Here is a 24,767-nt window from a genome sequence, read left to right on the forward strand (position 1 = left end):
TTCTGGGTGTGTGTGTATGCACTCTGTTTTTTCAAGTTTTGCTATTTAGATTATAGTTTTATAGAACGGATTGGGTGGGAGTTACATGCAGCTGAGTCAGCTCTGACTCCCGGCGACCCTACAGATGAGTGGTGGCCACACTGTCCTGACCTCGACAGCTCTGCCACGCACCTGTAGTCCATTCCTATGACTTCTTTCATGGAGTCAGTGAATGTCATGTTTGGTCTTGGTCTTTTCCTGCTGCCTTCTACTTTTGAGTTCAGTTGTTTGCCACTGTTTTCTATTCAGACACAGTTTATGTAGCATGGAACTATATGTTTCTTTAATTTTAAAAATTATTCATCTATAAAACATCTATGTTGTTTGGAGGTGAGAAGTGGAAGGGAAGTTAAGAATAATGACAGCATACCCAGTTCTTCAGTAATTGGTCCATACAAGGATTTTATTTTGTTTTAATTTTTCCATCACCTTTTATACCCACCGCCCATGCACTCTTCCACCTTCATCCACCTGACCTCGCAATCACCACACTAGTCTTTATCCATGGGTTCTTTTTTTAAATTATATTTTATTGATTATGCTATTACAGTTGTCCTGACTTTTCCCCTTCTACCACCCCTCTACCCAGTACCCCCCACCCTCTCAGGCAATCCCCCACCATTGTTCATAGCTATGGGTCAAGCTCTTTGCTAAGCTCTTTGGCTACTCCATTTCCTATACTGTATTTCACATCCCCATGGCCATTCTATAACTGCCTAGTTATACTTCTTATCCCCTCACCTCTTCATCCTTTCCTCCACACCCCCTCCCATCTTGGTGATGATGAACTCCTTTAGTTTTTTCTTGTCTGGGAAACTGTTTGTCTGCCCTTCAATTCTTTGTTGGGTAGATAGCTTTGTTGGGTAGAGCAATCTTGGCTGTAGGTCCCTGCTTTTCATGACTTTGAATATTTCTTGTCAATCCCTTCTAACCTGAAAGTTAGAAGTTTCTTTCGAGAAATCAGCTGACAGTCTTATGGGTACTCCCCTATAGGTAGCTAATTTCTTTTCTTTGCTGCTTTTAAGACCCTCTCTTTATTTTTCACCTTTGGCATTTTATTATGATGCCAAAATCATAATAAAATGGTTTTGGAGAGGGCCTCTTTGCATCCATCTTATGTGGGAGTCTCTGTGCTTCCTGTACATTTTTCTTTACCAAACTAAGAAAGTTTTCTTTCATTATTTTTTCAAATAGATTTCCAAATTTCTTTCTCTTTCTCTTCTTCTGGCACCCCTATGATGCAAATGTTAGAATACTTGAAGTTGTCCCAGACGATGACTACACTATCCTCATTTTCTGGGTTCTTTTTTCTTGTTGCTGTTTCAATTGGTTGTTTTTACTTGCTTATGTTTCATATCATTGATTTGATTTTTGGCTGCATCCACTCTATTGTTGTTTCCCTGTAAATTGTTCTTTATTTCAATTAGTGTATCCTTCTTTTCTGACTGGATCTTTTTTTATGCTGTTGAGGTCCTTACTAAGTTCCTTGAGCATCCTTATAACTAGTGTTTTGAACTCTGCATCTGACAGATTGTTTATCTCCATTTTGTTTAGCTCTTTTTCTAGAGTGTTATTCTGTTCTTTCATTTGGGCCATGTTTCTTTGTCTCCTCATTTTGGCAGCCTCCCTGTGTTTGTTCCTATGTATTCGGTAGAGCTGCTTTGACTACATGTCTTGTGTGGACAAATGCAGTAAGTGTCCTGTAGGGTCCAGTGGCACAGCCTCCCCTATCACCCAAGCTGGGTATTTGAGGTGCACCCTTTGTGTGGGCTAAGTATACCCTCCTCTTGTAATTGAGCTTTGGTTGCTGTCGGCAGATCAATGGGAGGGATTTACCCAGGCCAGTCAGCTGCAGGGATTGCCTGTGACCAGTGACTACCAACCTCCACCCTCCATGGAGGATCAACTGTGCAGGGGCAAGGTGGTGGGGCTCTTAAGTGGTCTGTAGTTGTCTACTGGGTACACTGGCCATAGGGTTTCCTGGGTTGTGCAGCCCAAGGTCAGCCTCCACCTGTGTTTTGCCCTGATTCACCCTGCCTGAACTACAAAGCAATCTGAAATGGTTGCTACTTGTGCTGGGCTTGGAAATTCCCAGGGGAAGCCAAGCTGTGAATTTAGGTTGGCTGCTGCTAGTGCCAGGCCTGGGGCTCACTGAGGTCAGCTGTTGCTTGTTCGATAGGATTTAGGAAGTTGTGGAGCATAAGCCAAAACCAGCCATCATATGGAAGAGCATCTTGGGTGGGCCCATAAATTGGGTGGGGCAGAGTCTCTGGGGATCTCCAAGGCAGGTCAAACAATGTTAGCCAAGTTGATGGAGACTCAGATATGGCACCAGCTTGCCAGCTCTGTGGGAGGAGGGTTTAGAAAAGAGACAATGACCTCTGGTCCCCTGATGTCAGACACTTCAGTTCCTCCCTGTATACCACTGGTACTTTTCAAACTACCACGGTGCTGGTGCTCAGAGAGAGTGAGTCTGAGTAGGTGAGTCCATGTGTGGGTTCTTTAAGAGGAACTGCTTGGGGTTCCAGGAGTTTCTTCCACTGACTCAATCCCCACTGATTTTTGAAGCCAGAAGTTGTAGAAACTTATCTTCTTGGCACTGGAACCCTGGGCTGGGGGGCCTGGTTGGGGCTATGACTCCTTGCCCCTGAGATATCCCTCCCAAATTTTTATCCACCACACGTGGATAAAGCCCATTTCACGTCTGCGCCCCTCCTACCAGTCTGAATGTTTGTGGTTTCTTTAATTCCATAGTAGTCAGACTTCTATTCAATTCAATTTCTGATGGTTCTGAGTGTTGGTTGTTCAATATTTTAGCTGCAATTTTGATGTGTTTGCGTGAAAAGGTGAGCTATGTCTACCTACACTGCCATCCTGACCAGAAGTCTTCTATGAGTTCCTTCTCTCTTTTTTCTTTTTTGGTCAATTCTTCCACTACTCCCACTTGCAATCCCTCCCCAGAGCTCTCACCCTGCACTGTATCTATGAATCTGTCTCTGTTTGACTTGTTCAGTTTGTTCATTAGATTCCACACATGAGTGAAATAATATGGTATTTGTCTTTCTTTGACTGGCTTATTTCACTTAGCATAATATTCTCCAGGTCCATACATGCTGTTGCTAAGGGTAAGATTTTCTTCAATTTTATGGCTGAGTACTATTCCATTATGAAATGTACTATAGCTGTTTTGTCCACTCATCTACTGATGGATGCTTGGGCTGCTTCCAAATCTTGGCTATTGTAAATAATACTGCAATGAACATACGGGTGCTTATATTCTTTTTAATTAGTGTTTTGAGTTTCTTCAAATAAATTCCTAGAAGTGGAATCACTGGGTCATAAGGCACTTCCATTTTTAATTTTTTGAGGTATCTCCATACTGCTTTCCACAGTGGCTGCACCAGTCTGCACTCCCACCTACTGTGCACAAGGGTTCCCTTTTCTTCACATCCTTGCCAACACTTGATATTTGTTGATTTGTTGAAGATAGCCACTCTGACAGGCATGAGGTGATATCTCATTGTGGTTTTAATTTGCATTTCTCTGATGATTAGTGATGTTGAGCATCTTTTCATATGTCTATTGGACATCTATCTGTATGTCCTCTTTGGAGAAGTGCCTATTAAGGTCCTTTGCCTATTTCTTAATTGCACTGTTTATGGTTTTGGTTTAGAATTTTTTTCTTGTCTTTAAATCAGTGTTGGTTACTTATAGATTTTCAAAAAAGTATCCATTCTGGAGGGATTTAAATTAGCATACACTTGTTCAGAAATATTCTCTTATATTGTTATACTTCACTGTAAAGTTTGCCATGTTGCCTTTTTGTATTTGAGTTTTTTCTTACCTGAGAATAATCATTTATATTCATTTAATAATGCCAGTGCTTTCTGTTTTCTAGTTTATTAGTTTTGCTTTATTGTTTCTTCCTTTCTGCTGTGCTTAAAGCTATTATTTTTTCCCTTTTTCTAACTTCTTCAGATAATTACCCAGATGTGAGGTTATTTTATTCACGTTTTGCCTATTTCTTCTTTTAAATTAAATTAAATTTTATTTTAGTTTAGCCTCTCTCTTTTTAAATTTTGAAAGCATGTAAAATGATGATTTAAACTCTAAATGCTGCTCTGGCAACATTTTGCAAAATTTTTATTTTTATTTTTATTTTTTTAAATATTTTTCCTCATTTAAGGAAGACCCTATTTAGCCAGGTGAGTTTAGGTTTCCAAGTAGTTAGCTTTTGTTTACTTATTTAAACATTAATTTTTAAAGATTTTTTTCTTTTTGGTTTCCAGGTCAAAGAACATGACCTATATTGTTTGGATTTGAAAACTTATTGACACTTTCTTGTAAAATAATGTAAAAGCTATTTTTAAAAATCTGTATCATGCTTATAAAAATATCATTTAAATCATATGTATCATATGAAAATATCGCTTAAATAAATTATTATGTTACTCCAGTCTTCTATGACCTTATTCATTTTTTATCCCTTTGGTCTGCCTTAGATTTATAGTTGTATATTAAATTTCCCCACCATCCTTATTTTAATCTATTTCTATTCATACATCTAATTTTTGCCTTATGTATTTTGACTTCATGCTTCTAGATTATATCTTACTGTATCTTGTATTAAAATAAATTTTTTATTACCATTATGAATTTTTTGATACCTGAGAGTTTACTTTGTCCAATATTAATAATACTCTAGCTTCTTCTTTGTTTATACTTGCCTCATATAGCTTTGCTCATCTATTATGTTAATCTTCCTTTGTCTTTTATATTAAAAGATATTATTCTTGAATATGTAGTACATTAATTTTGTTTTTAACATAACTGAGGTCCACACTTAAAAAAATTACCCAAACAATTATGTGATTATTATGTCTATATTAGGTATTCTTGTCACCTTATTTCATGTTTCTATGTATTTGTGTATATGTGCTTATTGTTGTTGATGCTAATACCTAATTGTTTCTTACACTCTATTTAGCAATTGGATCATGTTTTGTTTTGTTTTCTATGTAAAGTTGACATCCTATATTTAGTTTTACTAATTGTTTACTTTAAAGGTTCTTAAAAATGTTTTAAACTTATGTACTTATATTAACATCTAGGATACTGGTGAATGTACAGATCATGCACTCATGGATCTTCAGCTGAGAATTGCTTCCTTCTCACAGGAGTGTAATCTTCATCCAGGTATGGGATAATACGTGTTTGTGCTCTAGTTTAGTACATGTTAATCCCAGACAACTGGCTAGGTCTTTTCGTACACATTGTGCTTTGGGCCCCACGATATGACACAAAGCTTATATGGTCAACAGACCTCTGCACGGCTGTGCTGTAGCAGATGCAGTTGAGACTGCTCTGGAAGTGTCAGAAGGGAATATGGTGACAGAAGAAAGATTTATGTTCTGTGGGCAAAGCTGGGCTCCCAATACAATGTCATCTGGTCTTCCTTGTGTATAAGATGTCTCTGTGTCAGGTGCTATAAATTGGGGAAACAGTATCACATGTTTAACCACTCAAAACAAAATCCTTTCAATTAAAGACTATTTCCTCCTGCATGTTATAATGTGGGAAAAGGGAAATAGTGAGAGTTTATGGTCAAGATAGTATTTCTTATACCAAGTGTTGGCTTTTCTCCTACTTGGAAAAACTTGCTTAAATTCCATGATGAGAAATATTGCTGAAGCTGCCTGGTCACTAGAATCATAGGACTTAAAATTTTCCCACTAGATATTCATTCCTTTTACATTTAGCATTGCTTTTTACACTTTCTATCAAAAATGCAAAAACTTAGAAAAAATGAAGCATGTTGATTGAGTCACAAACTAACACCAACCAAATGAAAGTTCCCCTAAATACACTTGACTCTGAGGAGAGGACAAGAGGAGAGGCAGTAAGGGGAAGGTGAGAAAGACAACCTCCACCCACTCGCTACTGGGCTTTGGGTTGCTGCATGGCCCTCTGCAAATGCACGCTGGGCCATGAGCAGGAGAGGTACTGAGCTAGACTGCACCTTCAGTCACATGCTGACTTAAAACCTGATTCTTTCAGGGAAGGATTTTAGCCCACGTTGCCTAGGCTGCCCCAGCGAGATACCTGTTGACAGCCCACACCTAAAGGAGCCTCTGAAACATTCCATTGCAAAGCTTAATGCAGAGAATAATGGAACTTTCTATTTCAAGATTGACACTGTGAAGAGAGCAACAACACAGGTCTGTAAATTTTCCTGCAAAAACAGTGATATCATAGTCTGTGTGCAAATTGCTTACTGATCTAGGCTCTGGGGTGGGAAACAGTATACCTGGTGAAAGGAATTTGAATTTCAAGTCCCAACCTCTCTGCATGCTTGATATGTGATCTTGGACAAGTCTTGAGAACATTCTTTTCATTTTCTGTCTGTAAAGGACAGGGGTGAGGATCAAGTAAGATAATCTATGTCAATACATTATCTTTCCAAACTCTAAAGAGTTATATAAATTCTAGCAACTATTATATAATTAATAAAATGTAGGGCTATAAAAAGCAGGACTTATTCTCTGCCTTTCCAGTCTCATCTCTTACTGCAGCATCATTCAGGGCCTTGGACTCAGTCACATCACTCAGTCTATAATCACCCACACTCTTCACACTCACACCTCTGTGTCATTTGCCCCCTGTCTGGGTGGCCTTCTGGCCCACAAATATACCCTCTAAGGAGTTGTCTTTCCTTCCATGCTCTGTTAATGGAGGATAAGAAGAGTCCCAGTCTGGGGGTCCAGAGACCCAGTTCTACCACAGTACCTACCCCTCATATCCTAGGTAACCCCGGGCAGTCATTCAGACTCACTCAGTCTCTGTGGCCCCACGTGTGAATTGAGTGGCTGGATGAGAAAAGTCCAAACTGCTTCCAACTCCAACAGCATATGGCTCATCTATTCATGGGCAGATTCCTATTATAAACCTCAAAACTGGCCTTCCTAATGATAAGCTAAAGAAAAGTAATCAAAATAGAACCACACTCTTAGAGGTAACAAACATGCTTTATGATCTGAAGAATAAAAAAGCCTCCTCTTAAAATAGTTCATACTTTTGGCTCAGTAATTGAATTTCTAGAAATCTAAAATAGAGTTTTTATAGACAATGACATTTGTTGCAGCACTAACTATAAAAGAAAAACTTATAAACCATCAATTGATTAATAATATAGAAAGAATATCAAGCAGCAGTTATAAAGCATCTTTGTGAGGAGTTCTTGATGTGGTAAATTGCTTGTGTAAAATATGCAATGAAAACAAAAAGGCCATCAATTGAATGTACATTCTGTTGTCAATTGTGTTATAAAAAAGTACAGAAAACACTGCTGAAAAGACACAAATGCCTCCAGCTGGCCACAGTGATGGCTTTAAGTAAGGGCACAATGGGCTGTTTAATTTCATCCTCTAATGTCCTGTATTAGTTTTACTACTGGGAAAAAACCCTAAGCAAATCTTATTAAAATAAATCAAGACTGACACTTTGATCTCTCTCCTGCTCAGGCACTTACTCCTGTCCTGGACAACACAACCTTTTCTCCCTCATTTCACAGGCACATGACCCACGGTAGGCTTACTCACAGGGTACACCAATGATGCTACTCTTGGGTTTGTTGGCTTGTCTTCTCACTTCCTCTTCCTGCTTTCTTGTGAAATTCCTTTATTCTTCATGATGCAGGAACAGTCTAGTACTCTGTCATACATTGTATGTCAGGGGTTTGCTGTTAGGACATGCCTGTCTAGTCCTCTTAGTACTTAGAGTTCTCTGTAAATTAGCTAATCAACGTTCTAGCATGTATGTCTCTTTGTGTGTATGTGTGTTCATGCTGAGGATGCCAGGGGAAAACAACAGGTAATGCTGTGAATTGAAAGGAACTGATATTCCTTAATTTACCTAATCAATCTGGAATATTTTAAGAATCTCAAAATGACTTATAACAGTTTTACTGACTTTTGAATTTAAAGAGAACAATTTGGCTCTTCTGACATGGTCATTCAAGGAAGCCCAGGTGGGAGCAGCCAAGCTACTGGAAATCCATTTACCATCAGATGAATTTGCCAAAAGCCAATCTCCAAATCATCAATTTGCCAAATTACTAAAGATTTATTTTACAGATTTAGCCTTTCTTTGGCTTTGCATATTTAGTCCTATTTGAATGCATGTGCATTTCAAGTTTGTTTCATATTTCATATACCAAATATTTCTTAAATATCCTCTTTGCACATGTGAATGATTACAATTTCTGTCTTAGGCCATCTATTTTGCCCTGCCTCTACTGCCACTGTCCTCCCTGTTGCCCATATTCTTCCCTGTCTTTGCTCAGATGAATCAGGGTCAGGCTCAGGCTCAGGATCGGTTCAAGAGCCTGTGTACACATTCAGAATTCTTTTCCTTTACAAAGTACTAGAAAATATCAAGGCTTATGTACATGTTGAAGACTTTTGCAAATCACCAAACCAGTTGCAATTATGCAATTTAAATTCACACCTCCTGGGTATAAAACATTCGAATTCTTGATCTGAGTTCTATTCCTACCAACTGTGATTGAGGCCGAATGCTTCCCACACATGAACAATACCAAGTATCACTGCTGGTTTTCACCTTTGCCAATATATGAAAGATTTAAAATACTGTTGCATTTTTTAATGTGCATATCTTTGCTTATTAATGAAGGTAAACATTTTTTTCACACTTAATGACCATTTTAACTTTTTTCTGAAATACCTGTTCATGTCTTTTGTTCTTTTTTAGTGTTTGGCTTGATAGGCATAAGAATATTAATCCTATACCATATTTTCCCTGCTGTCTTTTTACTTTATTTGCTATGATTTTTGAGAATCAATGTTCATTTTTTATGTAGAAAATTTAGATATTTTGTCTTCCTTTAGATTTTCTTCTTGTGCTTATCACCTAAGAAAGACCTTCCTCATCCTAAGATCTTATGAATTTTCATTTATATCTTTAGAGTTTCTTTAATTTAAATTTATAACGCATTTAGAATTTATTTTGCTATATGGTATTCTCTATTTTAAAAACAACACTTCAGCAGGAGGGCTTAAGCAGGGAAGACTTCTGATGAGAATGACACCTAATATTAATGGCAATAGTTAAAAAATAAAAGACAATAAATACATATCTACCAATAATTACCTTAAATATAAATGGCTTAAATGCTCTAACCCAAAGACGTACAGTAGCTGAATGGATAAGAAAACAAGACCCATATATATGCTGTCTCCAAGAGACTCACCTCAGTTTGAAAGATACACACAGACTAAAAGTAAGGGAATGGAAAAAGATATTTCATATAAATAGAAAAGAAAAAAGCTGGTATAGCAATACTTATCTCCAACAAAATAGACTTTAAAACAAAGGCTATAGTAAGAGAGAAAGAAGGACACTAAATAAGGATAAAGGGAACAATCTAACAAGAGTATATATCCCTAGTAAACCTTTATGCACCCAACATAGGAGTACCTAAATATGTAAGGCAAATCTTGGTGGACATAAAGGGAGGGATTGAGAGAAACAGTGTCATAGTTGGGGATTTTAACACCCCAATGACTTCAATGGATAGATCTTCCAGACAGAAAATCAATAAGGACGAAATGACAATAACCAGAGGGGAGGTGGGAGGGGATAATGGGGGGGGAAGGGGAAGAATTTTCAGGAACAACTATGAAGGACACTGGGACAAAACCAAAGGGGGGTGGAATCAGGGGAGGGAGGTAGGGTTGGCTGGGGTGAAGGGTGTGGTGGGGGGAAAAGGCAGACAACTGTACTTGAACAACAATAAAATAATTAATTAATTAGTTAATTAATTAAAAATTTTTTAAAAAAGAAAATCAACAAGGAGACAGAAGCCTTAAATGACAACACACTAGATCAAATGGATTTAATTGATATATATTCACCTCAAAACAGCAGAATATACATATATTTTAAGTGTACATGAAGTGTTTTCTAGGATAGATCACGTGCTAGGACACAAAATAAGTCTCGATAAATTTAAAAAGATTGAAGTCATATCAAACATCTTCTCTGACCACAATGCTATGAAACTAGAAATCAATCACAAGAAGAAAACTGAAAAAATACACAAAGACATGGAAGCTAAATAACATGTTATTAAACAATGAATAGGTCAACAACAAGATCAAGGAAGAAATCAAAAGATACATTTAAACAAATGAAAATGAGAACACAACAACCCAAAATCTGTGGAACACAGGGAAAGCAATCCTAAGAGGGAAATTCATAGCATTATAGGCCTATCTCAAGAAACAAGGAAAAGTTCAAATAAACAATCTAACTTCACACTTCAAGGAACATGAAAAAGAACAATGAATAAAGTCCAAAGTGGGTAGAAGGAAGGAAATAATAAAGATCAGAGCAGAAATAAATGAAATAGAGTCTAAAAAAAAATGGTACTAAAGGTCAATGAAACCAAGATATGGTTCTTTGAAAAGATAAACAAGATTGACAAACCTTTAACCAGACTCATCAAGAAAAAAAGGACCCAAATAAATAAAACCAGAAATCCAAGAGGAGAAATAACAACTGACACCAAGAAATACAAAGGATTGTAAGAACATGTTATGAATAATTATATGCCAAAAAATTGGAAAACCTGGATGAAATGGATAAATTCCTAGAAACATACAATTTTCCAAAACTAAATCAGGAAGAATCAAAGAATTTAAATAGACAGATCACATCTAGTGAAATTGAAGCAGTAAAAAACCCAAAAAAACAAAAAAACACAAAAAAACCCTCCCATAAAACAAAAGCCCTGGGCCAGATGGCTTCACAGGTGAATTTTACCAAACATTCTAAGAAAAACTGACACCTCTCCATCTCAAACTATTCCAAAATATTCAAGAGGAGTGAAGATTCCCCAGCTCATTTTATGAGTCCAGCGTTATCCTAGTCCCAAAACCAGATAAAGACACTACATTAAAAAAAAAGAAGTTATAGGCCAACATCCCTGATGAACAAATCCTCAACAAATATTAGCAAACCAAAAATAGTAATACATTAGAAAGATCATACACCATCATCAAGTGGGATTTATTCCAGAAATGCAATGTTGGTACAACATTCACAAATCAATAAATGTGATACACTGCATAAACAAAATGAAGGATTAAACCAGATAATCATATCAGCTGATGCAGAAAAAGCATTTGATAAAATCCAGCACCCATTCGGATAAAAACTCTTAGCAAAGTGGAAATAGAGGGTACATACGCAAATGCAACTGAGGCCGTATATGACAAACCCACTGTCAGCATCATACTCAATGGAAAAATCTGTGAGTGTTCCCCTTAAGACTGGGAATGAGACAGGGATGTCCACTTTTACCTCTCTTATTCAACATAATACTGGAAGTGCTAGCCATAGCAACCAGACAAGAAAAAATAAAATGCATCCAAATTGGAAAGAAAGAAGTAAAACTGTCTTTATATGCAGAGGACATGATATTGTACACAGAGAACCCTAAAGATTCCACCAAGAAACTACTAGAACTGATAAATGAATTCAGAAAAGTAGCAGGATACAAAATTAATATCCAGAAATCAGTTACGTTTTTATATGCCAATAATGAACTATCAGAAAGGGAAATCAAGAAAACAATACCATTCACGATTGCTTCAGAAAGAATAAAATACCTAGGAATAAACTCAACCAAGGATGTAAAAGACATATAATTGGAAAATTATAAGGCACTGAAGAAAGAAATTGAAAAATATACAAATAAGTGGAAGCACATACCGTGTCCATGCATAGGAAGAATTAACATCTCTAAACATCACTCACATGTCTGTGCTACCAAAAGTGATCTATAGATTCAATGCAATACCTACCAAATACCAATGATGTATTTCACAGAAGTAAAACAAATACTTCAAAAATTTATATGAAACCATAGAAGGCCTTGCCAAGCAATAACAATCCTGAGAAAGAACAAAGTTGGAGGAATCACACTACCTAACATCAAACTATACTATAAGGCCATAGTAATCAAAACAGAATGGTACTGGCATAAAGACAGACACAGAGATCAATGGAACAGAATAAAGAGTCCAGAAATAAACCCACACCTTTATAGTCAATTAATATTTGACAGAGGAAGCAAGCATACATAATGGTCTAAAGACAGTTTATTCAATAAATGGTGTTAAGAAAATTGGACAGATACATGCAGAAAAATGATATCAGACCACCTTATTATGCCACACAAGAATAAATTCAAAATGGATTAAAGACTTAAATATTAGACCAGAAACTATAAAAATCCTGCAAGAAAACACAGGCAGTAAAATCTTGGACATTGCTTATAGCAATATTTTATCTGATATATCTCCCCAGGTAAGGGAAACAAAAGAAAACATAAACAAATGGGGCTATATCAAACGAAAAAGATATTTCACAGCAACAGACACCAACAAAATAAAAACACAACTTACAAAATGAGAGAATGTATTCGCTGATACATCTAATAAGGTGTTAATATGTAAAATTTATGAAGAACATACAAAACTGAACACCAAAAAACCAAACAATCCAATTAAAAAATGGGCAAAGGACCTTGATAGGCACGTCTCCAAAGAGGACCTACAGATGGTCAATTGACATATGAAAAGATTCTCAATATCACTAATCATCAGAGAAATGCAAATTAAGACCACAATGAGATATCACCTCACACAGATCAGAATGGCTATCTTCAATAAGTCAACAAATATCAAGAGTTGGCAAGGATGTAGAAAAAGGGAAACCCTTTTGCTCTGTTAGTGGGAATATAAATTGGTGCAGCCACTGTGGAAAGCAGTATGGAGATACTTCAGAAAAAAAAAATGGATCTGCCTTTAGACCCAGTGATCCCACTTCTGGGCATTTTTCCAAAGAAACCCAAAACATTAATTCAAAAGAACATAGGCACCCACATGTTCATTGCAACGTTATTTACAATCACCAAGATATGGAAGCAGCCCAAGTGTCCATCAGTAGATGAGTGGATAAAACAACTATGGGACATTTACACAATGGAATACTACTTGGCTGTGAAAAAGAAGAAAATTTTGCCCTCTGCAACAGCATGGATGGACCTGGAGAACATTAAGCTAAGTGGAATAAGCCAGTCAGAGAAAGACAAATGCCATATTATTTCACTCATATGTGGAATCTAATGAACAATCTGAACTAACAACAAAAAAATAGAGACAGACTCATAGATAGAGAGCAGGCTGACAGCTATGGGGGATTTGAGGGTGGAAGGATTGAGCAAAAAGGAAACAGGACTCATGGACATGGACAACAGTGCAGTGATTGCAGGGGACAGGGGGTTGTAAGTGGGATAAATTGTAAATTTAAAAAATATAATAAAAAAAGAATGATGCCTGATAATAATGGCAGTATAGATGTGATCTTGAGGCCCTAGAACAGAAGATTTATGTCCATTTAATTTCATCTTCTGTATGATGAATAGAGTTGAACCATCAGTTGTGGCTTGTATCATATATTGTCAAGTTTCTTAGGCAACATTACCTTGGTCAACATTGTTCTTTAAAAAATTAGATTAAGGTATATTCTGAAATGAGTAAGAAAACTTATGATCACAAAAATTTAAACTCTAAAACTCTCCTAGATCTTTCTCCTCATTTATACACATACAACTGGAGTTTGAAAAGTTAATTATGAAATTTTTATTAAAAACTTAACTAGGCTTACCTAGCAAAACAATTCCAGAAAAGGTAGAAGAGGGGAGTTTAGTTCTTCCTGTGACTGTTCTCTTGCTCCTCTGTTCTTCTCACCACATTTTCTCCGTGCTTTTAAAAAACACCAAGAGATGAGGTAGATTGCTGCGGTTTGCTTTTAAAATGAGATTATACCTCCCCCTGTGATTTTTTTTTAATAATGGTCGTATCTCCAGGTCAAGATATACTGATGAATTCTGTAGATAAGGATATAATACTACAAACACATACACACACATTTAATTCTAGAATTAAGTACTGAATAACTTGGTCTAGAAAGTGGACCATATCAACTAACTTTTAAACATATAATTTAAAGTCATTTTTACCAAGTATACATTTTCATTGTAAGAGATATATGATGTGGCATTTTAGAATGACTTTTTAAAAACTACATTTGTGACATTGTTGACCTCAAAGTATTTTTAAAAACATGAGTTTAAAAAACTAAAATGAAATGAAAAACATTGTTTAAAAAGCATGAGCTTAATTTTTTTAATAAATAAAATGTGACTATTCTAGAAAAAAATTAATTGGGCCACAAAATGGCAATTGTGGAGACAGCACTGTATAATGATTAAAACCATTGCTAGAGATTGAAATGGCTTCTTAATGTAAAGAAAATTAAGAGAAGCAAACTGCAAAATCAGAACAACTTTTCTAAACACATAAGTTAACCCACATAATTTCTGTAGTGACACTAGCTCAATATTTCTCTCATTCAAGACTTGGCAGGACAGTAAGGCGGACTTAAAGAAAATGTTTAAATTTTTGATCCTATACTTCATAGATTCAGTTACAACTTGAGCTCTTGAATGACTAATGAATTTTTTAGCTATTGAACAATAAAACTCAGAAAGGTACAAAAATAAAGATTATAGCCTGCTTTTTCTCTTCCCATGTAGAAAAGGAAACAAGACCAACCAACAGCCAAATATTTCACACACTCATACAAACTAAAAGTTTAGTTGTCAGACATTTGTGCTTTTTCAGTATAACTCTCAATTGGTCAGTGTGTAATTAAAATTTTAATATTCTCCCCTAAGATCCCTTAGAGTAAAAACAAATGATTTATTATATAATATTAATTAAGCAGCTATTTTCTGCTAATTTATTTTCCAGGTGGTGTCTGGATTAAAATATTCTATTGAGTTCATGGCCAGGGAAACCACGTGTTCCAAGGAGAGTGATAAAGAGTTGACTGAAGATTGTGAGATCAATTTATTTGGAGTGCGTAGTAGTGCAACTCTCTACTTATTCCCTGAATATCTACTTGATGTTTTAAATGTGTTTAAGTGATTCATGAATAGCACTGTTCTCAATTTTGACTTTCGTTTTCATGGATAGGAAATTCTAAGCTGCACTGCTACAGTTTATGAGGTACCATGGTTGAAAAAAACTGAATCTACTGTCAAGTGTCGACCACTACAAAAGGTATGCTTCTAATTATAGTCAGTTTGGGTAAATTTTGATATTCTGAAAAGCTCTATATGGGGTAAAAATTAACCATTATTTAAATATTTGGGGACAATTTTTAAATGGGGAGAAATGCGGCATATCTGTGCTGAGCTCTCATTTTTATGGCCAGAAAGGAAAACAGCAGTCTTCTTAATCACTCCCCGCACACTGTCAGTGCCCCATGCTTCAGCAGGCTCTCTCTTAGTGAAGTGCAGCCCCTGCGGAGGAAAGCCGACACTAGCTATGCAGCTTCAAGGTGTGCCTGAGATGCTCCTTTGGCATCTGCCTGCACCCAAGGAACTTGGGAGAAGTGCACATCTCTGACCCTGCTCCACATCTACTGAATCCACACCTGCATTTTAACATGATCCCCAGGGGGTGCACACCCACCTTCAAGTGTGAGAGGCATTAGTTTCCAACATCTTTTGTAGTTCTCAAGAGAGTGTTGGGAGGTAATTCTTTTCCCATTGTGAAGAATGAGACATTAGAAATTACCAAGCTGCTGAGATCCTAGAGTGAATAATACCATTGTCAAGTGCATCCTCTGACCCAGGCACTGCACTGAGGACATCACACATAGTTTTCTCCTCAGGAATACGCTGTTGGTATTCCTTTCTTAGGGATGAGAAAAGTGAAGCTAGTGGCCCTCAGATGCAAGTCTAGGTCAAATCAGAGCCTCCACGTTCACATGATGCCGATACCTAGGGTCTGGCTTGTTTGACTCTAAAGAACATGGTCTTTGCACCACTGAACACTGCCTCCAGCCATCGAGTTCCCGCTAGCAGTGAAAGTGCAGGAAGAAGTAATCCATATCTCCCATGCAAGTTACCTCTTCTCCCTTTTTTCTGATTTAGGTTTTTGCCAAGCGTAGATATGTATATAGTCTAACACAAACATGATACAAAGCCTGCATTTCAAGCTCGTGAACACGTCGTAATGTGTTTCAGACAACAAGGTGATTGTGGATATGTGCTTCATGTATGTTTAATTCTTAAAGCCACTTCGAGTCTTTGTAAATAAAAGCAGTAATTTTGCTAATAGAAATAGTATCGATTAATAAATAATGTGCCATGGCTTTACATAGACATAGGCCTAGAAGGAATCCTAGAGATTATGTGGTTCAAACCCCCAATTATTCCAAAAGAAGAAAAAAACTCTCCATTAGTAGATTATTATTATTAAGAATAATAATCAATATCTACAAAGTATAAAATCAGTGAAAAGAAAAATATACATTCTTATCTTTTCTGCACTATTAAAATAGCACTTAAAGACTTGCTGCATTGTAAACCAAGATAGCATTGCCAGGCCGGAGTCCCCTCTTACTTCATTGACAGTGTGGCTTCACAATAATGCATTCATCTTAATATTTCTTGTTTAGAACTTAATGCTGAGAAGACCTCCAGGTTTTTCACCTTTCCGATCAGTACAAGTGGAGGAAACAAAGGAAGTAACAACTGTAAGTCCACCCTACACTTCCATGGCACCTGTACAAGATGAAGAGCAGGATTCAGAAAAAGAACAAGGACCCATGCAGGAACGTGGCTGGGGCCATGAAAAGAAAATTAAACATGGCCTTGGCCTTGGCCATAAACATGATCATGACCAAGGCCATGGTCACCAAAGGGAACATGGTCTTGGCCATGGACATCAACAGCAACATGGCCATGGTCATGCACACCAACCAGAACGTGACTATAATACTGAATACCAAGGGAGGCATGGCCTTGGCCATGGACATAAACATGAGCATGGTCATGGCCATGGGAAACATAAAAATAAAGGTAAAAAGAATGGGAAGAACAATGATGGGGAAGCAATGCATTGGGAAAGTTCTTCTGAAGATAGTACTACATCTGTACAGACACATGAAAAGACAAGAAGGCCAACAGCCTTCCCTCCCCCAGCCCAACCAGGTGTAGCAGTTACCTTTTCTGGCTTTCAGGACTTAGATCTCATTGTAGCTCCAATGACTACTACACCACCAACTCCCACATCCACTGATGATGCTTGGATCCCTGAAATCCAGATAGAGCCAAATAGCCTTTCATTTAACCTGATACCTGATTTTCCAGAAACAAGCTCCCCCAAATGTCCTGGACGCCCCTGGAAGCCACTTAATGGAATGAATCCAACTATGGAAACAAAAGACGTTCATGATTTCAATCTCTCTGATGCTCTTTATTAATGTATGCAGCCATGGGGGTTTCTTTAACACTTCACCATCCCCCTTCCCCATTGTCCAAATACCCCATTATAACACACCCAAAACCATGAAGCTTCAGAACAGCCTAGAGAGAAGTGGTGAGACACCCGATGGGGACACCATCAGTTCCTATGGACAACATAAAACTGTGTGCAGAATTCTAAACCCTTTCTGAGTCTTCCTCTCAAGTGTTCTTAACTAACACAGAAAACGGGCAACCAAATGTGCCTTGTGGCTTACTGCAGTTTACTTTTCTAATAACAAATGTGTACATTAGAATGATATTGCTCTTCATACAAAGATTCTTCCCATTTTGAATAAACTGTGGTGTCTGATTCCTGAACACCTGTGAAGTAAAGGAAAGTCAAGAGACGGAATGCTGACCTTCTGAATAGGGGCAAACTAATAATAAAAACCAGTAGAAGTCAAGGGGGAACAAGCAAGAAAGGGAGACGTAAACTAATTGACTTCTTGTTTCCAAAATGGAAAGTGCCTTTACCAAATAGGCACTCCCAACTTGACAAAGTTATTTTGATAATTCTCTTTCTGATTGAGAGTGTTTCTCATAAGCCAATAATTTCTGTTACCTCATTAACTACTCTTTGCAACATGGCTGTCAAATAGAAATGTTCTGTGTGTTTATTTGTTGCTCAGGCTAGTTTGAGTACTCCTTAGTTTTTAGCAGCTGTGCACTGAATGAAAAGAAAGGAAAGCAGAGGAAGTAAGATAGAGGCATGCTTGTGAAGGAAATCTTTTTTAATAATTGCCAAGGGAACACCATGAGATGTGATGCAATGTTTGTTCAGAAATTTTGGCAGGAATTGCCTCTCCACCCTCACTCTACCATCGCATCATTTTTTTTCTACAACACTGGAAAGCACTGATTTTTTCAGAAAAGCACAGTGTGTTTAATATCTGTAATGTGAGGGAGGCACGTATTTGATAACCCTTGCTGTTTTGCCTGGGGAAACAAGATTGGGCTTTAATCAACTATAGTTGCCTGTGGATGCATGTGTCACTGCTACTTCAATTTATGGGATGATGATTTCAGCCTCTGAGTTTTTATTTCATTTCAAATGTTATCTGTACTTTTCAATAAAGAACCAGTGATGCCAGGAAAAAGTCTTATTTTGTCAACTCGTGCTTCACTCTTCTCTTAGTGAATGATAACATCAGATTAACAGAATTTTACTATAATTACAGAAGCAACTAAGTCATTGCGAGTACAAGGGCCGACCTCAGAAGGCAGGGACAGGACCAACATCCCAGAGTGAGGTCTCCTGACCAGTGGGCAGAATCTCCATGGCTGGCACACTAGCCCCAACAACCAACCTGTCAGCAGTCCTGCATGGAAGGACAAGAAGGTGGGAAAGAATGCAGTTGAGAAGAATGCCACTTAATCACTCTGTTTCTGGATGAAATAAAGTTTGGTCTTGATGTTCTAACTCCTGGTTAATTCACAGTAGTCTGCTTTCAGCCACACCCATCCTGAAGCAAATCTAAGGAATCTCTCAATTGCCCTTCTTTCTCCCTCTGATTCCCAGCCCAAAGTTAAGAGTAATTTGTGTTGAATATTATGCTAAGTGAAATAAGCCCATCAGAGAAAGAAAAATACCATATGATTTTACTTATATGTGGAATCCAATGAACAAACTGAATTAACAAGCAAAATAGACATAAGACTCACAGAGAGCAGGGTGACAGCCGTGGTTAGGGGAGAGGATGGGGGTGGAGGGATTGGGGAAAAAAGAAAAAGGACTCATGCATATCTACAACAGTGTGGTGATTGTGATGGGGAAGGGAGTATAAGGCGACTAAATGGTAATAAAGAATACAATTAAAAATTATAATAGTAACAGTAATTTGTCTTTTAGTATTTTTTTTATGATCTAGATAATTACCAAAAAGAAAAACATCTTTGTTAATATGATGTCTACCAATTTTTCATTATCAAAAATATCTAGCCTCAAGAAAGTTTAAAGAAATTTAAAGTTATTTTTCTGGTCTGAATAAAGGAGAAAATAGAAATCTAATGGGATAAAAGTGATAGAGTTTTTAAATTCCTGTAATAAAACACACTTACTGAATGCCTACAAAGCCCTTTTAGACAGGGCTAGACAATTTCTGTTCCGTGTGTGACTTGGTCCTCACAACCACTCTAGGTCCCCATGATCACCCTTCTACAATGAGGAAACTGTAGGTCACAGTGCCCTCCTCAAGGTCACGCAGTTGATAGGTGAGAGGGCTGGCATTCCAACTCAGAACCTTGAAACTTCATTGCACCACATTATCATGAGGCATTATTATCAATGTTGTCATTACAAAAAAATGCATTTCTGAATCTGAGATGATCAGTATCTCAATACAACAACCCTTAACAAACATCTCATTGTGGCTGGTGCTGTTCTGAGCATGTTCAGGGTAAACTGTAACTGAGCCAAACACCAGCATTGGCCATTTACTGTATACTTAGCACTAGGCACTGAAAAGAAGAGAAATAAGTATTAAAGACATAAGTCCTTTCCCTCAAGGGACTCACAGTCACATTGGGAAGTCAGGACTAAAGCAGGAGGACCAGATTGGATCCACACCATGATCATTTGTGGAGCAGTAAGCAGAGCTGATGAGTGTGGAAGTTGTGGAGGGACGAACTTGGAAAGATGAAATGAAGTCCAATTGGGAATATGGATTTGTAGTAGGCAGTAGAGAGCCTGTTACAGTTCTTGAGCTAAGACGTGCTAACAGAGGGTATAAAAGCCATCACTCTGAAGCTGCTGGGGAGCATTGATTAGAGTGAGATGAGACTGGTCTCAAGGCAATGGTCCAGGTATTTTAACAGAAGAACGACCACTCAGAGCCGGTATAGAAAGCCTACAATTCTCACTTTACTCAACAAGACGAAGTATTCCCACTTTAGACCTTTCCCAGATAAAATAAGCACAAGTTCCCTATGACCCAGCACCTACCTCTCACTCTTTAAGTATCTGCATGCTCTTCTCACTCCCAAGCTGAAAGGCACACCCGTGTTTCTGACCTTGGCTCTGAAACCATACAGCTTCATCCATTTGTGCTTTTCTTCAGTGCAGAAGTTCCTCTTGTCAGCCCAACCCACATTCCTCATGTTGTGTAGGCCTAGCATCTCTAGCAGGAAGCCCTTCCTGGCTTTTTACCCCTTCTTCCATTTTCTGCTTCTAAGCCTCATCCCAGTCTGTCCTATACTCATGCTTCACCCCATACCCTCCCAAGCCCTTGCTGGTGCTCTGTGGGAGAGGCCAGACCTCCCCAAGGCTCCTAGGGGAAGACTTGAGGGAATCCAGTAGGTATGATAACTACCCATTCTTCTAGAAGTTTCAATGTCTCCACCTATCATAAATTACATGATTAGAAAGCAAAATATTATCTAAATGCCTTGCAAAAATGCTTTTGTTAAATTATTTACCTTCAGCTTTTATTCTAGAAGAATCTCCAGTTGACCACCACATTCTGGGTTTTCAACACCTTAGCTGGCGGTGTTGCCCAGTACTCACATTGGAGACAGTGCACTAAAGTTGCTGAGAACCTGGGTTGTGCAGTTAGACAGCCTGAATTCAAAAGCTAGAAATTTATGTAGTTTATCAAAATCCCAGTTTCCTGAAATATTAGACTAACAATATGCTCACATCATAGGTGTGTTGTGAGACTTAGAAGAGATAATTCATTTAACTGGCAATGCACAGCACATGGCAAGCATTCATCAGAGGTATCTACTTCTGCATTACTAGGACATATATATATTTCTTTTAAAACTTAACTCTGGGAAAAATATTTTGCCAGAAAATGAGATGTACTTAACACAGCATACATACATCCCTTTTTGCCTTTGCAAGCTATACACAGGTCTCAAAGGTTGTGATCAGTTCATATCAAATGACCTGTAATATCTCATTTTCAATTCCATTGTTCTCAAACTTGGGTGCACATTAGAATTACCTAGGAATCTCTAGACCATGTGATTCCAAATATTTTTGAATTGTTCTGAGCATAAGAATTTTTCAAAAGTTCTCCATCAATTCTAATACGTCTGAAGGTGGTACAATTGATTTATGCCTAGTCTGTTTCCTTTTAATCTTAGTTATCCAATTTTGCAGTGGTCCACATTATTCTGTTTCAATTTTTTAAAAAATAAGATCATTATGAAACTCACCAGAGATAGATGGATTGATTGACAGATGTATGTGTAGACAGACAGACAGATAACTAAGTTTTATACACACTAAGGTTGTTGCAATAAGAATGGAGAGTATAGATTTCTGGTTAAGATGGTGGCCTAGGTAAACATGGGTCACCTGTTCACACAACCACATCAAAATTACAACTAAGATATAGAACAACCATCAATCAGAACCATCAGAAATTGGGTTGAATAAAACTCTGACAACTGCAGAATTAAAGAGACCACATACATCCAGACTGGTAGGAGGGGCACAGATGCAGATTGGCTGGTCCCACATTGACATGTGGGGGATACAAATTCAGGAGAAATATCTTGGGAGCTTGGAGTCCCAGCCTCATACCAGGCACCTCTGCCCAGGGCTCCAGTGCCAGGAAGATAAATCCCCATAACTTCTGGCTGCCAAAAACCAGTGGGGATTGAATCGGTTGAAGAAACTTCTGGAGTCCCAAGAAGTTCCTCTTGAAGAAGCTGCACACAAAGTTACTCAGACTCATTCCCTTGGCACTCCAGCATCAGGCTAGCAGCTTGAAAGGCACCAGCAGCACACAGAAAGGAACTGAATTGTCTGGTATCAAGGTGGGAGCTGGGGCACAGCTTTCTCCCAGTCAGAAAGGCAGGCAGAGTCCACTGTCCCTTTTCTGCGCCCTCCACACACAGTGTCACAGAATCAGCAGGAGGGTGCCATATCTGAGACTCCATCAACCTGCTAAACCTGTTTGTCCTGCTTGGAGATCCCTTGAGACTCCGTCCCACCCATAGTTAGTGCCCACCCAAGCTGTTAATCCTGACTTTTCCATATGAATGGCAGGCCTTGGCTCACTTCATAACTTTCTAAATCCTGTCAAAAAAGCAATAGCAGGCTCCATAAGCCCTCACCCCCATACCTCTTGCTAAGTGGCCCAGGCCCAGCACTGGCGGCAGCCAGCCTAGATTCAAAGCGTGGCTTCCCCTGGAAATCTCCATGCCCAGCACAAGTAGCAGCCGTCTCAGACTGCTTTGTAGCTCATGCAGTAAGGCCCTGTGCAGGACTCAGGTGGGGGCCAACCTTGGTCTGCACCATCCAGGAAACCCCAGGACCAGCATACTCAGCAGACAGCTACAGACCACATTGGAGCACCACCATCCTGCCCTTGCACAGCTGATCCTCCACAGAGGGTGGAGGCTGGTGGTCAGTGATCACAGCTAGTCCTTCACTGGCCTAGGCAAATCCCTCCCATTTACCTGCCAAGAGCAATCAAGGCTCAACTACAAGAGGAGAGTATAGTCATCCCACATGAAGGGTACACCTTGATTACCCAGCTTGGTTGATAGAGGAGGCTGTGCCACTGGACCCTGCAGGATACCTACTACATTAGTCCATGCTCCTAAGGCAGGAAACCATAGCACTTCTACCTAATACATAGAAACAAACACAGCAAGGCTGCCAAAATGAGGAGACAAAGAAACATGGCCCAAATGAAAGAACAGATAAAAATTCCAGAAAAAGAATTAAACAAAATGGAGATAAGCAATCTATCAGATGCAGAGGTCAAAACACTGTTTAAAAGGATGCTCAAGAAACTTAGTGAAGACCTTCACAACATAAAAAGATCCAGTCAGAAATGAAAGATACACTAATTGAAATAAAGAACAATTTAGAGGGAACCAACAATAGAGTGGATGAAGCTGGGAATCAAATCAATGATTTGGAACATAAGGAAGCAAAAAACAACCAATCAAAACAACAAAAAGGAAAAAGAATCCACTAAAATGAGGATAGTGTAGTCATCCTCTGGGACAACTTCGAGCATTCTAACATTTGCATCATAGGGGTGCCAGAAGGAGAAGAAAAAGAGCAAGAAATTGGCAATCTATTTGAAAAAACAATGAAAGAAAACGTCTCTAATTTGATGAAGGAAATAGACATGCAAGACCAAGAAGTATAGAAAGTCCCAAACAAGATGGATGCAAAGAGGCCCACTCCAAGACGCATCATGATTAAAGGTTACAGATAAAGAGAGAATCTTAAAAGTAGCAAGAGTAAAGCAGACAGTCACATAGGAGGAGTTCCCATAAGACTATCATCTGTATTCTCAATAGAAACTTTGTAAGCAGAAAAGATTGGCAAGAAATATTCAAAATCATGAAAAGCATGGACTTATAGCCAAGATGGTTCTACCCAGCAAAGCTATCATTTAGAATTGAAAGGCAGATAAAGAGCTTCCCAGACGAGAAAAAACTAAAGAAGTTCATCACCAAACCATTATTACATGAAATGTTAAAGGGACTAATTTAAGAAAAAGAAGATCAAAATGATGGTTGGGGGGGGTGTGACAGAATGGGTGAAGAGGTGAAGGAATTAAGTACAAATAGGTAGTTACAGAATAGCCATGAGGATGTAAAGTACAGTATAGGAAATGGAGAAGCCAAAGAACTTATATGCATGACCAATGGGCATGAACCATAGTGTGGGGATTGCCACAGGAAGTGGAGGGTGCAGGGTGGATGGGAGGTAGAGGGGGAAAAATTGGGCCAACTGTAATAGATTGATCAATAAAATATCATGTTAAAAAAATCAATAAAATACCATGTTAAAAAAAGAAAAGAATGGAGAGTACAAGATGGGGGTAAATGGCCTTTCAGAAACTTAAAAACAAATTGCTTACTGAGTATGAGGAATAAAGGAAAGGAATAAGTCAAAGATCACAAAAAGTTTTCTAGTAGGTGCCTACAGGAATGGTAATGCTGTTAACATAAACAAGGAATCTGGGAGCTGGTCTGAGTTTTCTAGTAACTCATAAAAATCAGACTGACCCCCAAATCCCAAAGTACACACATTTTAAGATATTTCAACAGCTAAACAAATACATGAAGTTATTATGCAAATAAATGTAAAAGACTACTGTGACTCACTTCAAATTATTTCATTTAGTGCAATATCTGTGGCCCCTGCTATAGTAGCAGGAAATATCATTAGATATTCACAGACTAAGCTCGTGGGAAAACTTCAATTACAGGACTCCTTTTCATGTCAAAAGGACAAAAAGGAAAGAAATTATTTTCAGAAATTGACCTTAAATTCTATTTTTATTGA

The 24,767-nt window shown here is 38.1% G+C and overlaps 1 protein-coding gene across 3 annotated transcripts in view; it reads left to right on the forward strand.

Annotated features, from left to right (window-relative positions):
• LOC112305173 (kininogen-2) overlaps nt 1-18,926 on the forward strand; it is a 36,651-nt gene extending 17,725 nt beyond the window's left edge. Inside the window, exons 6-11 of one of the 3 annotated variants that reach the window (XM_024560883.4) lie at nt 5,151-5,235; nt 6,097-6,257; nt 14,940-15,047; nt 15,165-15,251; nt 16,657-16,734; nt 18,685-18,926. In XM_024560883.4, the coding sequence (XP_024416651.2) occupies nt 5,151-5,235; nt 6,097-6,257; nt 14,940-15,047; nt 15,165-15,251; nt 16,657-16,734; nt 18,685-18,765 (600 nt within the window). In that variant the 3' untranslated portion in view covers nt 18,766-18,926. Of the gene's footprint in view, nt 1-5,150; nt 5,236-6,096; nt 6,258-14,939; nt 15,048-15,164; nt 15,252-16,656; nt 18,614-18,684 lie in introns of those variants that run through there. The other 2 variants (XM_045199110.3, XM_053918199.2) reach the window with 2 other exon arrangements.
• The last annotated feature ends 5,841 nt before the right edge of the window (nt 18,927-24,767 follow it).

The sequence above is a fragment of the Desmodus rotundus genome, chromosome 2 (genome assembly GCF_022682495.2).
Source record: "Desmodus rotundus isolate HL8 chromosome 2, HLdesRot8A.1, whole genome shotgun sequence".
NCBI lineage: Eukaryota > Metazoa > Chordata > Mammalia > Chiroptera > Phyllostomidae > Desmodus > Desmodus rotundus.